This window comes from Arachis ipaensis, chromosome B6 (assembly GCF_059453495.1).
Source record: "Arachis ipaensis isolate K30076 ecotype BB chromosome B6, ASM5945349v1, whole genome shotgun sequence".
In the NCBI taxonomy this organism is placed as follows: Eukaryota; Viridiplantae; Streptophyta; class Magnoliopsida; order Fabales; family Fabaceae; genus Arachis; species Arachis ipaensis.
Window position 1 is genome coordinate 34,193,952 of NC_142441.1, and position 13,968 is coordinate 34,207,919.

General features: G+C 32.5%; 2 protein-coding genes across 4 annotated transcripts; one reads left to right on the plus strand and one right to left on the minus strand.

Annotated features, from left to right (window-relative positions):
* The first annotated feature begins 586 nt into the window (after positions 1–586).
* Positions 587–6,104, plus strand: LOC107648658 (Tetratricopeptide repeat (TPR)-like superfamily protein). 2 transcript variants are annotated; one of them, XM_016352464.3, is made up of 12 exons: positions 587–1,226; positions 1,817–1,904; positions 2,133–2,337; positions 2,635–2,742; positions 2,895–3,059; positions 3,150–3,725; positions 4,103–4,168; positions 4,296–4,376; positions 4,683–4,780; positions 5,060–5,270; positions 5,386–5,446; positions 5,593–6,104. In XM_016352464.3, the coding sequence occupies exons 1-12, from the start codon at positions 758–760 to the stop codon at positions 5,916–5,918; spliced, it is 2,454 nt and encodes an 817-aa protein (XP_016207950.1). In that variant the 5' UTR covers positions 587–757; the 3' UTR covers positions 5,919–6,104. The 2 variants fall into 2 exon arrangements, with proteins under 2 accessions (XP_016207950.1, XP_088347415.1); XM_088491289.1 differs by lacking the exon at positions 587–1,226 and adding an exon at positions 1,315–1,362 and having other exon boundaries at positions 1,507–1,904.
* On the minus strand, positions 6,078–8,752 carry LOC107648659 (thioredoxin-like protein AAED1, chloroplastic). Of its 2 annotated transcripts, none has more exons than XM_016352465.3 (9): positions 8,457–8,752; positions 8,218–8,359; positions 8,061–8,106; positions 7,675–7,734; positions 7,315–7,351; positions 7,136–7,215; positions 6,953–7,044; positions 6,663–6,723; positions 6,078–6,530 (listed from the first exon to the last, which is right to left on the minus strand). In XM_016352465.3, exons 1-9 carry the CDS (start codon positions 8,635–8,637, stop codon positions 6,471–6,473), a joined length of 759 nt encoding a protein of 252 aa, XP_016207951.3. In that variant the 5' UTR covers positions 8,638–8,752; the 3' UTR covers positions 6,078–6,470. The 2 variants fall into 2 exon arrangements, with proteins under 2 accessions (XP_016207951.3, XP_020960042.2); XM_021104383.2 differs by having other exon boundaries at positions 6,078–6,525; positions 8,457–8,719.
* Positions 8,753–13,968: the final 5,216 nt, after the last annotated feature.

Here is a 13,968-nt window from a genome sequence, read left to right on the forward strand (position 1 = left end):
GAATAGTTATTAGACTGTGGTTCAATATTTTGAGAAATAAATTATAAAATAGCCAGAAAAATTAATTTACCAAAAATAAAATTTTTACATATAACGTAACACTGTATCTATATAATTTAATTTATTGAGCTATCCACACACACATTGCGATAATTAAAACACACCTCTGATAAAAATTAAAAGATTTAATTATTCTATTGATTATTGTAATTTTACTAAATTTTTAATTAATTCTCTATATTTTTTTTCTTTCAATTGGTCCTTACACTACTTTTAATTTTATAATTAAGTCCTTTCTAATATAAAAAATATTAGAATTAACTGAATATTTTTTCGCAAATTAAAGATATTCATAATTAAAAATTTAACTAAATTTTTGATTACATGTATTTTAAAAAAAAATATTCTAATAATTTTAATATTTTTGATATAAAAATGACCTAATTATAAAATTAAAAATAATATAAAAATCTAATTAAAAGAATATAAGAATTTAATTAAAAATTTAGTAAAATTATAAATAACAATAAAGTAATTAAACCAACTAAAAAGATACTCAAATAGATTTTATTGACATATTAATGTTGGAAGGAGAGGAATGAATAACTAACTAATACTATGAGTGTCTGAGCTCCAACGATAACACCCGCCTTTCAAATCCAATCCAATAATCCAAAGACAAAAGATCATAAATCCATTGTCCCATAAATCCCTCATCTTCTCACTTCTACAACCCAAAAAACGGTTACACCCAGTAATGATGAGGGATTTCGTCATCCTTGGTTCATCCATTGTCACTCCTCCTCCGAATCCCCCATCTTCTTCATCTTCAACACCATCAACCACTCCTTCTCCCTCCCACCGCCACCGCCACCGCCACCACAAGCCCAAGCTCACTCCTTCGCATTCGCATTCTTCCTCTATCTCCTGCACTCTCCAAGCCCCCCTCAACCACTATATCCATGTCCATGTCCACGAGAATGCTTCCGAATTTGTTCCTTCTCTGAACGTTAAGCTCCTCGCGAAGGAGGTTCTGGCGGGTATTCGAGGTAGGAAGGTTCGGGCTGTGATTGATTCTCTCAAGAGAGTTCAGGAGCTTGGTGGCGCCTCCTCCTTATCCTCCCATTTTGATGGACATGCCATGGATCTCTTCTCTAACGAGTGTCGCCGCTTGGTCAAATCCGGTCAACTTGAGGAAGCTGTTCAATTCATGGAGGTTCTCGCACGTAATTCTTTTTTTTTTTCAAGATACTAATCTCTAATTCTTTCTTGTTAAATTTTCTGTGAACACTGTGCACTTGAAACACAATGCAGGATCAGTCGTATCCAAAAGATGTAACGGAAGCAGCTTAAGATGATGATGTTAGCATTGATATCTGATTACACACTAATAGTGATGTTAATTTGATACCAACTAGATCTAATAGTGAATAACAAGAGTTTGTGTGTTACAATCAGGGACAATCCAAAATCTAATGATAGTAGAGTGAGTGTACCCACATTTAGTGTCGAATTGAACATGAATGCCTTCAATGGAGGATACCTTGAGAAACTAGAGGAAACAAAACTAAAAAAAGGAGAAAGCAATTAAAGGGGATGTTTAATATTTACTTTTTTTATAAACACAGCATTTATCTAGTAATTGATTAAATTTTCTCTATATGGATAGACAACCTTACTGGTTTGGTAATGTTCTTATTCCCATGTTCATGTTTCCATGTGTTTATAGAACACATTGTTAATAAAATTTTGACCAAGTTCTAAAGATACAAGAACAAGTCATTAAGAAATTCACACATGAATTTTTCTCCTTCAGATTTCCAGTTGTCAGTCAGAGAACTTGTTCAGCCGTTGGACATAATAAAACAGTGTGTTTGTAATCAAGATCCAGATTTAGCTGTGAGGTATGTATTTATAATGTTTTGAGAAAAGATTTTTTATTTCTAATTTTGTAACAATGATGAAATTAATTGGTGTTGTCTTTGATGATTAATCAATAGCTTTGTTCATTTTTTATGTGTGCCATTAATTTATATTTCCTGATCCATTACTTCCATTGGTGTTCCTAATAGTTAATATTGGTTAGCAATCTATATGATCAGGTTTTATATGACTGCATTTGCATCTTTCAGGTATGCATGTCTTCTTCCACATGCACATATACTATTCTGCAACATTATAAGTGAATTTGGAAAAAGAAGGGATTTAGTTTCTGCTTTGAAAGCATATGAAGCAGTGAAGAAAAACTTGGATAACCCCAATATGTACATATACCGGGCAATAATTGACGCTTGTGGCCTTTGTGGTGATTTCATGAAATCTAGGTACATATATGAGGTATCTTCCAATCAGTGACATTCTCTTCCTTCAACTTGTCTTCAAAGATTTAAATTAAGGGCTTACATGAAGATATATAGTTTAATTTTAGTGTTTCACTCCGAGACACAGTTCTTGGCAAATTCCATTTGCAATCTATATCATTCTATGTATTTATCTTAGAATTTCAAAAATGTTTATAAATTTTGTTCTTCTTTAAAATATAAATAAACTATGATCTTAGACATAATTCTTGGCAAATTCTATGACGATGATGTTCGGTGACAAGATAGCATTCATATGCAATGTCTGATGCAGGACTTACTCAATCAGAAGATTACTCCAAATATATATGTGTTCAACAGTCTCATGAATGTGAACACCCATGATCTTAGCTACACCTTAAATCTGTATCAGAATATGCAGGTAACGTTCCTTCTATCACCTTAAATCATGCCATTTATATTTATCCTTTCCATTTAGTTTCCCTTGAAGGATGAGAAGAGAATGCTAGTTAGATTTTATTCTGCATTTCATCCGAGTAAACAATTCATAGTGGCTAAACCTTTAAAATCCAGAATCTTGGTCTGAAGCCAGACATGACATCTTATAATATCCTACTCAAAGCATGCTGTGTTGCTGGAAGAGTTGATCTGGCCCAAGACATTTACAGGGAACTTAAGCAATTGGAATCAGCAGGATGGCTGAAATTAGATGTTTTCACCTACAGCACGATTATAAAGGTACATTGTGGTGCATCAACAGAATCATCATTGTTTTATCAATTTAGCAAAACATGATATCTGGCATATCCTGACCTGTAGGAATTTCAGGTCTTTGCAGATGCAAAATTGTGGCAAATGGCTCTAAAAATCAAGCAGGATATGCTCTCAGCCGGTGTTTCTCTTAATACCGTTGCGTGGTCGTCATTAATCAATGCCTGCGCACATGCAGGGCTTGTAGAGCAGGCAATTCAATTATTCGAAGAAATGCTTTTGGCCGACTGCGAGCCTAATACGCAATGCTTTAACATCATTTTACATGCATGTGTTGAAGCATGTCAGTATGACAGAGCTTTTCGCTTGTTCTATTCTTGGAAGGGAAATAAGATGTTGGGGTCCTTTGGTGAAGGGAACAATAGCAAGTTAGAGCATGGAGACACGCAGACTGCTATTACCGCGCCAAACAGCATTTCTAGGCCGCATATCTTGAGTTTTGCTGAGAGATTCCCTTTCACACCAACTATAGCAACATATAATATTTTGCTGAAGGCTTGTGGTACTGATTACTACCATGCTAAAGCATTAATCACTGAGATGAAAAAAGTAGGTCTTTCCCCAAATTATATAAGCTGGTCCATTTTGATAGATATATGTGGAGGATCAGATAACGTGGGAGGCGCCATCGAGGTAAAAAAAATTAGATAAAAAATAAAGTTCTCTCAATGATTTTCATTGCACAATGTTTTGAGAAGCAGTTCAGTCAAAGTAATATATGGTCATGGTTGATGCAATTTGCATAATTGCACTAGAATTGTATTAGGATGGTCTTTTTATCATGTTGGACTTCTATGTAGTGCTTGAATATATATAGTCGCACTCGCACCACACACCAACAAAACATTTACTGGACACAATACTGTAGCTGTTAGATAAGTGATGTGTGGTGGACTTTCAAAATTATCATGTTTGATATTTATAGATTAAGTGACTTCCGTACTAAGCCTAATAATATATTATATGAAAGCTATTTGTTTATCTGATCGAATGCCTTTGTTCCCATACAGATTCTGAAGATCATGTTTGATGCTGGAATTAAACCTGATGTTGTTGCATATACTACAGCCATAAAGGTTCAGAGTTTTTTCTCTCAAAATGAGGCCCAATTTTTAAAATTAATTGTAATATTGAAGAGAACATTTTTCACTACTGTAAAATTACATGGCCATTGACACGGGAAATTTACATTTTTGTTTACAGGTCTGTGTAGAAAGTAAGAATTTTAAGCAAGGATTGATGCTATATGAAGAAATGAAAACATATGAGATACATCCAAATTGGGTGAGGATGCCTATAGACTGCAGTTGTTTGTTATGGTTCTGTCGTCCACAAAATGATAAACTGACATGGCTATGTCCTAAATGGAATTTGCATGAGGCTGCAGTAAGATTATACTTCCATAAAATCAAACTAAAAGATGAATAGAACATTGGGTATAATAAAAGAAATGGCAGTTGATGAATGATGAACTATAGAATAAATACATATCTGAAAAAGGTGGGAATCACAACTTTTTTTGTGATCTATTGAGAAAAAAAGTATATTTCATCAACTTAATCCTATTGATTTTGATAATTGTCTTCTCAGGTGACATATAACACACTACTAAGGGCACGCAACAGATACGGATCCGTACTTGAGGTGCAACAATGCTTGACCATATACCAGGATATGCGAAAAGCAGGGTATGCTATCTTATACTATCATAGCAAGTAGCATACTAATTATCTTTTCCAAGTTATGTGTCTCTCAAATGTTATGTATAACATGTCTGTTTCATTTTAAATCACGTGTTAGAAATTAGAAACTTTTAGCATGATGGAACATAAGAGATTTCTGGTTATAGGTTTCAAGAGTAATGGCAAAAAAGTATTGTTAGCAGCTTAAATACTATGAACTATTATCTATGCAGTAATATTTTTCTACATTCAGCTTTAAACTAAATAGCATGTTTACTGCTTCAGGTACAAACCCAATGATTACTATCTGGAAGAACTTATTGAGGAGTGGTGTGAAGGAGTGATACAAGATAACAGCAAGATCCAAAGAGAATTTTCTTCCAGCAATTTCTCTGAATTAGAGAGACCCCCGAGTTTACTTCTTGAAAAGATTGCGGCACACCTGTTAAAGAGGGTAGCTGACATCCTAGCTATTGATGTTCAAGGACTCACAAAGGTTGTTATCAGTTGCTTTCTCTAGAGTTCGCCCCACAATTTTCTCAAACTGTTTTAAGTTTCTCTCGATTTTAATGTATTAGTTTATGCCTTTAACCATCAAACTGTATCAACAGGTTGAAGCTCGCTTGGTTATTCTTGCAGTTCTTAGAATGATCAAAGAAAACTATAGTTCAGGTACGAATGGAATATTTTGTATATTTGATTTATAATTCTATTCTGTACGTGGCAATTGGCAAGCTCGTTTTGCATGGTTGCTTGTCCGCGTAGCCAATCATATGAACTCAACCATTCATATTCACTGTTGGCCTTTATGATAACAGGACATTCTGTGAATGATGACATTTTGATCATCATAGGAGCTACAAAGGCAGATGAAACTCCATCCCAGCACATATTAGAAGTGCAAGAGGCAATCATAAAACTTCTTCAGAATGAATTGGGCCTTGAAATTTTTCCAGCTAAAACCAGGTTTGCACTAAGTGACACATCAAAGTTAGAAATCCCTAACCTTACAAATCTCAGCATAGAAGCACTACCAGGAGAGAAGGCATTAACCACAACAAGAAGGCCTGCAGTTCTACATAGGTTGAAGGTCACCAAGAAATCATTGTATGGTTGGTTGCATAGGAAAGTAAGCATTAAATAGTATTTGAATTTTGTACAAATATGTGTCTTATTCCCGCTCATTGCAACTTTTGATCTTTGTATATAGCATCTGGACTTATGAATATATATGCATGTATCAATGGCAAATGTATAATTTCATTAATTTGTAAAACAATGTATGATACGTAGTGTCATGGAATAGAATTATAATTATCTATTCTTTCTATTTTTATTTTATTTTCTCTCCTAAAATTGTCGGAGTCAGAGATAGAATATTCATTGTGATACAACTCAGCAACTAACTCTTCCAACAATATGAAGAACAAAAGGGAAGGGGCCAATTTATTTGACATGGAAAAATCTTATATACAAGATTTTGAAACTAACAAAATGTTAAAACTATCCTAAGGGTAATACTGTCATATATTCCAAATTGTGTACTGTAATTTGGTGAATGTCTAATAACTGAACCTCAAGGCAAAGCTACTGATCAGTGCAAGAAGCAAAAGAATATGATGTACAATAGTGCCTTGTGATCATGAAGCAAGATTGATAAAAAAGCAGTGAAAGAGGGGCTCCATCTTTTGTTTCTTCAGGAACAACATGCTGCTAAGATATCTTCAATTTCTGGATCATCACCTGCTTCTCTGTCCTAGTCACATTAAAATAGTTCATATGGTTATGTCAGATAAATGTGAACACATATGCTGCTGATTCATACTAATTGCAGCCATAATATCAGGTAAAATATATCCATGATTCAGGTAAAGGGGGTTCCAGATACCTTGTGAACATATGAGATATTATTTTTCCCAGGACCTGCAACTATGATTCCTCCTTGTTTCCTGACACAATACCAAGTTCATAATATATGAGAAGTTATGTATTCAGGCTGGCCAAACAAAGTGTCTTTATAATCAACTAGATCATATTTGGGTTGCACTAGCCGAAGCTGGAATGACCATTTATCCGAGAAATTCTTAAGTGCTCTTGGGGCACCACGTGTATTGCATTCACAACCAATGAAAAGATTGGCATAACCAAATAGTGTGATCACAGATATAATTTACATACCAGCCCCCTCTGGTAACAGTATCTTTTTCAAATGAAAGCTTCCAATCTTGCCGATAGCCTTCCATATATAATTGTATTATCTTAAGACCTGCCTGCAGTGTAACGACTAAAGTTAACATAAAAGATCCAAAAATCTAAGTTTCATTGGTGCTTCATCCACTTTTATGGTGGTTTCAGACTTACTTTGGGGGTAAATGTGGTCAAAACTCCAGAAACAAATTTTAAGGCCTCATATGATGAATGATTGGGGTCTGCATAGATTTCTGGAAGAGAAAGCACAGACTTTTCAAAATGCTAACATAAGATGTCTAAAATACTACAACTATTACTAGGCCGAAAGCATTAGGCCAGCAGCAAGGTACCTCCTTCGAATTTCATTTGCTTGGCAAAGGTTCTGGCCTGTAATACACAATTCCAGCATACTCAGATGGTTGCAACCTTGCAGAAAATCAATACTTGCAAAGTTCGAGACTGAGAGTAGAATCAAGTAAAGTGCAGCATAGTGCCCCAATTCACAAATTCACAAAGACAATAAAATTGAAGACAACCCTTTTACTCTTTCCCCTAAGAACCATAGCTTATGACATGTTCTGAGAGACAGTTTTCTGCTCAATACTTTAATTAACCATGTCCAGCAGTTAGTGCATGCAGTACCATCGAAACATTACAGGAAATTCATAAGCCAAAAACACCAAACACTCTCTACAATTCTTCTGACAAACCTGTTCAATGTTCCCAGGTCCAATCAATACAAGTGCCACACCAGAAGCATCCATTATATCCTGTTGAAAGAGCATAAGCATAAGCACAAGTCTTGCTGACACACAACTTTTCTTTTCCTACTAAAAAAACTTTAATTGTCAGCCATGTTAGATAATTGGAGTTATTTTTGGCCTTCTACCATGACAAGAATTAAGGAGGATATACAGTAAGTTCCAGAAAGTATAATGCTATTAACATGCTAGAGGGGAAAAACCAAGGGTTAATGACAAGAATCAAATGAATTTCGGTACAAGGTCACTATGCAATTTACTTAAGAACAGTACAGAAAGACAAGAATTAATTGAATATAATATTGAATCAACATTTAGGATATAGTTAATTTCACCTTCTTGGATGCAAGGTAATCAGCCCTTTTGCGACAAAGCACACATCTGCGAAAGTACACACACAGAAAGACATGGCTTATCAGATTTCATTGTTAATAATAATCAAACTCATAAACAAAAAGGGAAAATGCTTTAAAAGATGAGGAGATAAATCACCCAAAGTGGCGTGCAAATGCCACAACGGCTTTCCTATCTTTCCATAAATCTGAAATCGGAACCTCCTTTCCATTCAAATCAAACACCTTAACTGAATCCAGTGAACTTGTAGTATCCTCATCCAACACCAGAGACTCAACTCCTGTTCAAATCCAACTATTGATCATTTAATTATCTTTTATTTATTTATTTGCTTTAGTTTAGAAGAAGAAAAGACTAAAGAATAAGACAAAGCTTGCCTGAAGAAGAAGAAGCAGAGGGTGTGGTTGCATGGTGTCTGTTTGATGAGAGTTTGAGATTCTTAGAATATCTAAGATTTTGATTTGGTTTAAGAGAGAGAGTGGGAGAGAAATGAATGGAAGAGTGATTTGCAGTTTTGTTAAGGTGAAGAGGATTGGAGAAAAGCGTTGCGTAGGCCATGAAACTTGGTCTCAGGAAGCAGAAACAAAGAGACTGAGATAAATCAAATGAGTAGAATAGTTTAGAAAGAAAGAAAGAAAATCCAACAAACGTGGCATATTCGGTGACATAAAAATTCTTTGGCATTAACAACTTCATCATCTTATTATTATCATTTATTTTAACTAACTTAAATATTAAGTGCAAGTTATCCTCAATTATCTAATTTTTTATTTGGGTGACATTGTTAAAAAAAAATTATCTCTGTATATATTTTAGTATCTTCGATAAATTTTTAATAATAAAAATAAAAAATATTTTTTTAAAAAAATAGTAATTTTAGTTTTCAACGTTTGGGGCAAAATTTAATTTGATCTTTAACATTTTAAACGTCCTATTTCAGTCCCAAAAACGTTCAAACACGTTCAATATAGTCCTATCTTTAAATTTGACAATAATAATTAACAAGATAAGTGACAATGACGTTAATAATATTACTAGTTAAGTCATATCTTTTTCTATACGTTAGAAGAACATAACCAAAATCTTCTTGTAACACTTCTTTTTCTTAATTTTTTTGTACAAAATTCTAAATCCTAACAATCAAGCACTAATGCTTTAAAATCAAAGAAAAAATTTTTATATTAGTGATCGTTGGTGAATTGATTTTACTTACATATTAAAATAAAATGTTATTGACTTTTCAATATGCGAATTGTTTGTATCAAATTTAATGGTCGAATAATATTGAAACCATTTAATTTTTTTTAGTATTGAAATAGGGCGTTTGAAAGTTTTTTGGATTGAAATAGAACGTTTAAAACGTTAGAAACCAAATTAGAATTTAACCCTAACATTGGAGGTCAAAATAATATTTTACCCTACAATTTATTTTTTAAAATCTTTTACTTAAAAAAGATACTTTAACATAATAAATGAATAAATAATATTTTGATATTATTACATTCAAACATAATTATAAATAAAAGTATTTTTTTAGATAAAATATTCAAATATCAAATTATTTTTATTTGTTCAAAAATTTTTACAAAAAAAATTACTTTAAAAATCTTTTTTTTAAATTTATCCAAATAAATCCTAATACAAGATTAAGTGTAACAAAAAATAATATTAAAAGTAATAATTTAAAATTATTTTATTTAATTTAATATTTATAATTTTATACATAATATTTATAATTATAATTTTTTTTATATTTGATGTTATACATTTTTAACAATAATTAATACAGTTATGTTACCTATTAACCTAATTTTTTATTCCTTACAAAAAAAAATGACAATCAAAAGAGTTGTTGAAAAGAGCACCATAAAAAAAATCAAGTAAGCATATATATATATATATATATTAGAACAATTCATTTATATTTTATAAATATGGTTATGTAACATAATTTTTATTTATTTACAAAAAAAAATAATCATGATTTAAGGTGCTCCACAATATTCATTTCTAATATGTTTAGTAAGATGAGTGATGATAAAAAAGTTATTGTGAAAGAATTGGGATTTGCTGTTATGAGGCATATTCCAGCCTTGAATGTGCCACATAAGCTTCCGAAAGAATTTACATGAGTAAACTACCATTTCTATCTACGAAAGTTAAAAACGCTGACACATCTAACCATAAAAAAGGAAATTACTATTTGTACCCATAAAACATGAGTTCCATATAACAAAATTATCCAAACACTAAAAAATCACATAAAAATCCGAAATTACCCTTATCATCATCTGTATCATCTTTTTCCCTCCACCACCACCACCACTAACCCCATCATCTCTCTCTTTCCTTCCATTTTCTGAGCTCGTCGCCGCCGCCAGAGTCCGTCAACTCTGCCAACTCCTTCCTTTCTCTCTCTTTCTCTCTCTTTCCTTTTGTATTTTGCTTCTCTCTCTTCTATTTCTTCGAATGGTTGCATGATGTAGGTTCAGTGGTCTCTGGGTTTGTAGACTGGAGAAGAGCGGGTGGAACCGCGGACTGGACAGGGGCTAGAGCTCTGTGTCAGCGAGAGATGGAGGGCTAGCTGGAACGGGTTCGGACAGCGGTAGTGATCAGGCTACGCCAGTGGCTCTAGGGTTGTAAAAGGAGGCGAAAACAGAAGGCAACGGTGATTCTGGGCTCGCGGAGGTAAGGCGAGGGGAAGAAGAAGAAAGAGAGAGGGAAAGGGTGGAGGAGCAAAGAAAGGGGAAAAAGACGCGGCGGCGGCGAGTGAAGGTTGGGTGGGACTTGATGGCGCCAGCGATTGTTGAGTGCCGCGGCGGAGGTTATGCAGAAGAGCTAAGAAAGGGCGAGAGAGAGGAAGAAGAGTGGAAATCGGGGGAGGGGGGACAATTTGGTGTTCGCCAGTGGTGGTGCGGTGGTCTCAGACAATTTGCTTTTTCTATTGTTGTTGTTGTTGCTTTATGTGAAGAAGATGATAATGGAGGTATAATAGTGGTGGTGGTGATGGTAGTGATGAAGAAAATGAGGTGGTGGTGCCTTTGAATTGAGTGATGATGGTAATTAGGGTTTAGGGTGGTGGTGAGGAAGAATTTCGGTGGTGGATTTGGGATTGGAAAAGTGGTGGTGTGGAGTAAGTGGTGGTGGTGGGGTAATTTGGGAATTTCAAATAATTTTTTTGGATTTGGATAGTTTTGTTAGCAAAAGTTTATATTTCATGGGTACAAATGGTAATTTCCTTCTTCTATGGGTGGATATGTCAGCGTTTTCAACTTTCGTAGGTACAAATGGTAGTTTACTCAATTTACATATTCACTTGATTTGTACAAAAACACATTGGACACGCGATACGGTATACATCACCCCTGATAAAATAGGAGATGCCATTGGCTTGAATGTATCTGGTAAAAATTTATTTTATAATATATTCTGTAAATTAAATTTCGGTATTTTTTACATTATTTTTGTGTTATTGAAATATTTTTGCTACTGTTATAGGGGAGTGCTTTTCAAACAAAATTGTAAATAAAGAAATTAATGAAGAACATAAGAAAGTTATTGAAAATTTCAAAGGTTATTTTTTGTTACTTTTGACAAAGTCTTTGATTGTCATGAGTATTGATGGACCAAAAAACCAGCTAAAATTTTAGAGAATATTCATTCTCTTCATCTAGAAGTGCTTCTTGTTGCCAACAATAATAAACAAATTTTTTTCAGTTCACATGATACCCATTTTTTATGTGAACACAATATAAGAATAGAATTTGGCTGCTCACGTGCTCAACTTCATCATCAAAAGCATCAAAGATCACAAATTGAAAAATAAATTTACAGTTGATGGTTGCCTCTTTGCATTAATAATAATATATTTCCATGAATTTATGTACAAGAATAAGCCGGTGGATAAAAATTCTGGACTACCATGGATGCACATTGGACTAAGAATAGAAAAAAGTTAGTTAAAAGAATAGAAAGTAAGGCAAAGCATAAAACGGTAACTCAATAGAAATCTTTTTTTTTTAATTTTAGTTTTATTTATTTTAAATATATTATGCTAAGTAGTATTTTTTTTTTGTTTCGAGGCCTCGTAAGAAGAGCATAGTTGAGAGACCAATCAAAAGAAGAAAAGAAGAAAAAAAAGAAGCAACAAAAGAAGAAGACTCTTATATTGGACTCACCTTCAAAAAGTGAAAGCGAATCTAAGTATGAGTATGATTCTAAATATGACTCAAAGGAGACATCGAAGCAAAGAAAATAACATGAGAGAATGGCAAAGAAGTAATTATTATTTTTTGATGTTTTTGTAAATATTTATTCTCTTTATTTACCTCGTGTGTTTGTACTTTTCATGATGGAATTCAAAAAGAGGAAGCACATTATTGTGGATTAATCTTCTCAAACAGAGATTGAATCTGATGATAAATAAGATTTAGAAACTATCATTGTAATACTATGTTTTGTTTTTTCATCAAAATTTTTTTTATAAACAGAATTTTTATTATGTATTGTCAAAAATGAAGAAATTCAAGAAATTACAAAAGGTTGAAGAAAAAAATAAGCTTGCAGAAGAGTATGTATTAATTTTCAGTATTTTTTGATAATTTTCTATTTTCTGTATCAATTTACTTCTTTTTATGTGTTGTTTTTATTATATAAATTCGGTGCACTTCAGTTTAAAATAAGGTGCATTGGTACTTGTTTGTCTGACATCATCATTTATTCATTTCAGTAAAATTAGACGTTAAATATAGAGCTTCTTATATTTGACTTTCTTTAGTTTTTAGAGCTTGATGATTTCACAAATAATGGTATTTGTTGGAGCAAAAGCTTTGATAGACAACGATGAGAGTGTCGAAGTACCATACATTAGCATGAGTGGATAGCAAACAAGGTTAATCTTTCTATTTAATAAATATTACTGTGTTTTTTTTTTGTTTTTAGCTGAGATTGTGCAATATATGTGATGAAATGACTGAAGATAATTAATCCCAAAAAGATAAAAAAAAAAAAAGAAAATACACATGGAAGAATTGAAAAATGATAACTATCATTAAAAATAGATAATTCTCTATTACTAAATTATTAGAGTTTAATAAATAAATTTCTTTAAACGGTAGGAACAAATTGATCATTTTAGACTCGAATATACTTCACTCATTCTATTCGACGAAATAAATCAACTGAGAAGTAAAGCCATTGAAAAATCTAAAGTAATCAGACTCTTCAAGCCATCTGCTACATTATTAAGTCTTTATGGTAGGTTTACATCAGGAGATATAGAAAGTTAATAGATTGTGTAATGTAAATTGTTAATAATTTCTCTTCAATATTATTTTGAATTGTGTGTACAGATTTGTTAAAACAAATAATTCTTTATTAAATATTCATTCCAAAATTTTTGATAGATTCCAAATCTTTTGTCTATGCTATATTACAGTTATATTAATCTAAATGAATCTACATTCACATTTACTATATTCAATATACTAAAGAAAAATCAACTGAAAATTTATACAGGATTACACCTTAAACTATTAACCATCAAATAATTGCAGAAAATAATTTAAAAATTAATACTTACTATTGAATAACACAACACAATACAATTATGAAGGTAATACTTATTATTAGATTAAAATATCATAAACAAGCAAAAATTAATTTCAAAACTAACGGTAACATGGTAAAAAGTACAAGACAGAAAAATATTAAAAGTAAACCTCATTTCTATTAAAAAAAATATTACATAGAATGCACCGAGATTGTTCAACATAACACCGAAAATAATTCCAAAAAACACCGAGAAAACTATCTTATTTCTTTGAATCTCTAAACTGATAATTCATAATTTGTTCTTTATAAATGCTGAAATTTGACTGCATTATTGAT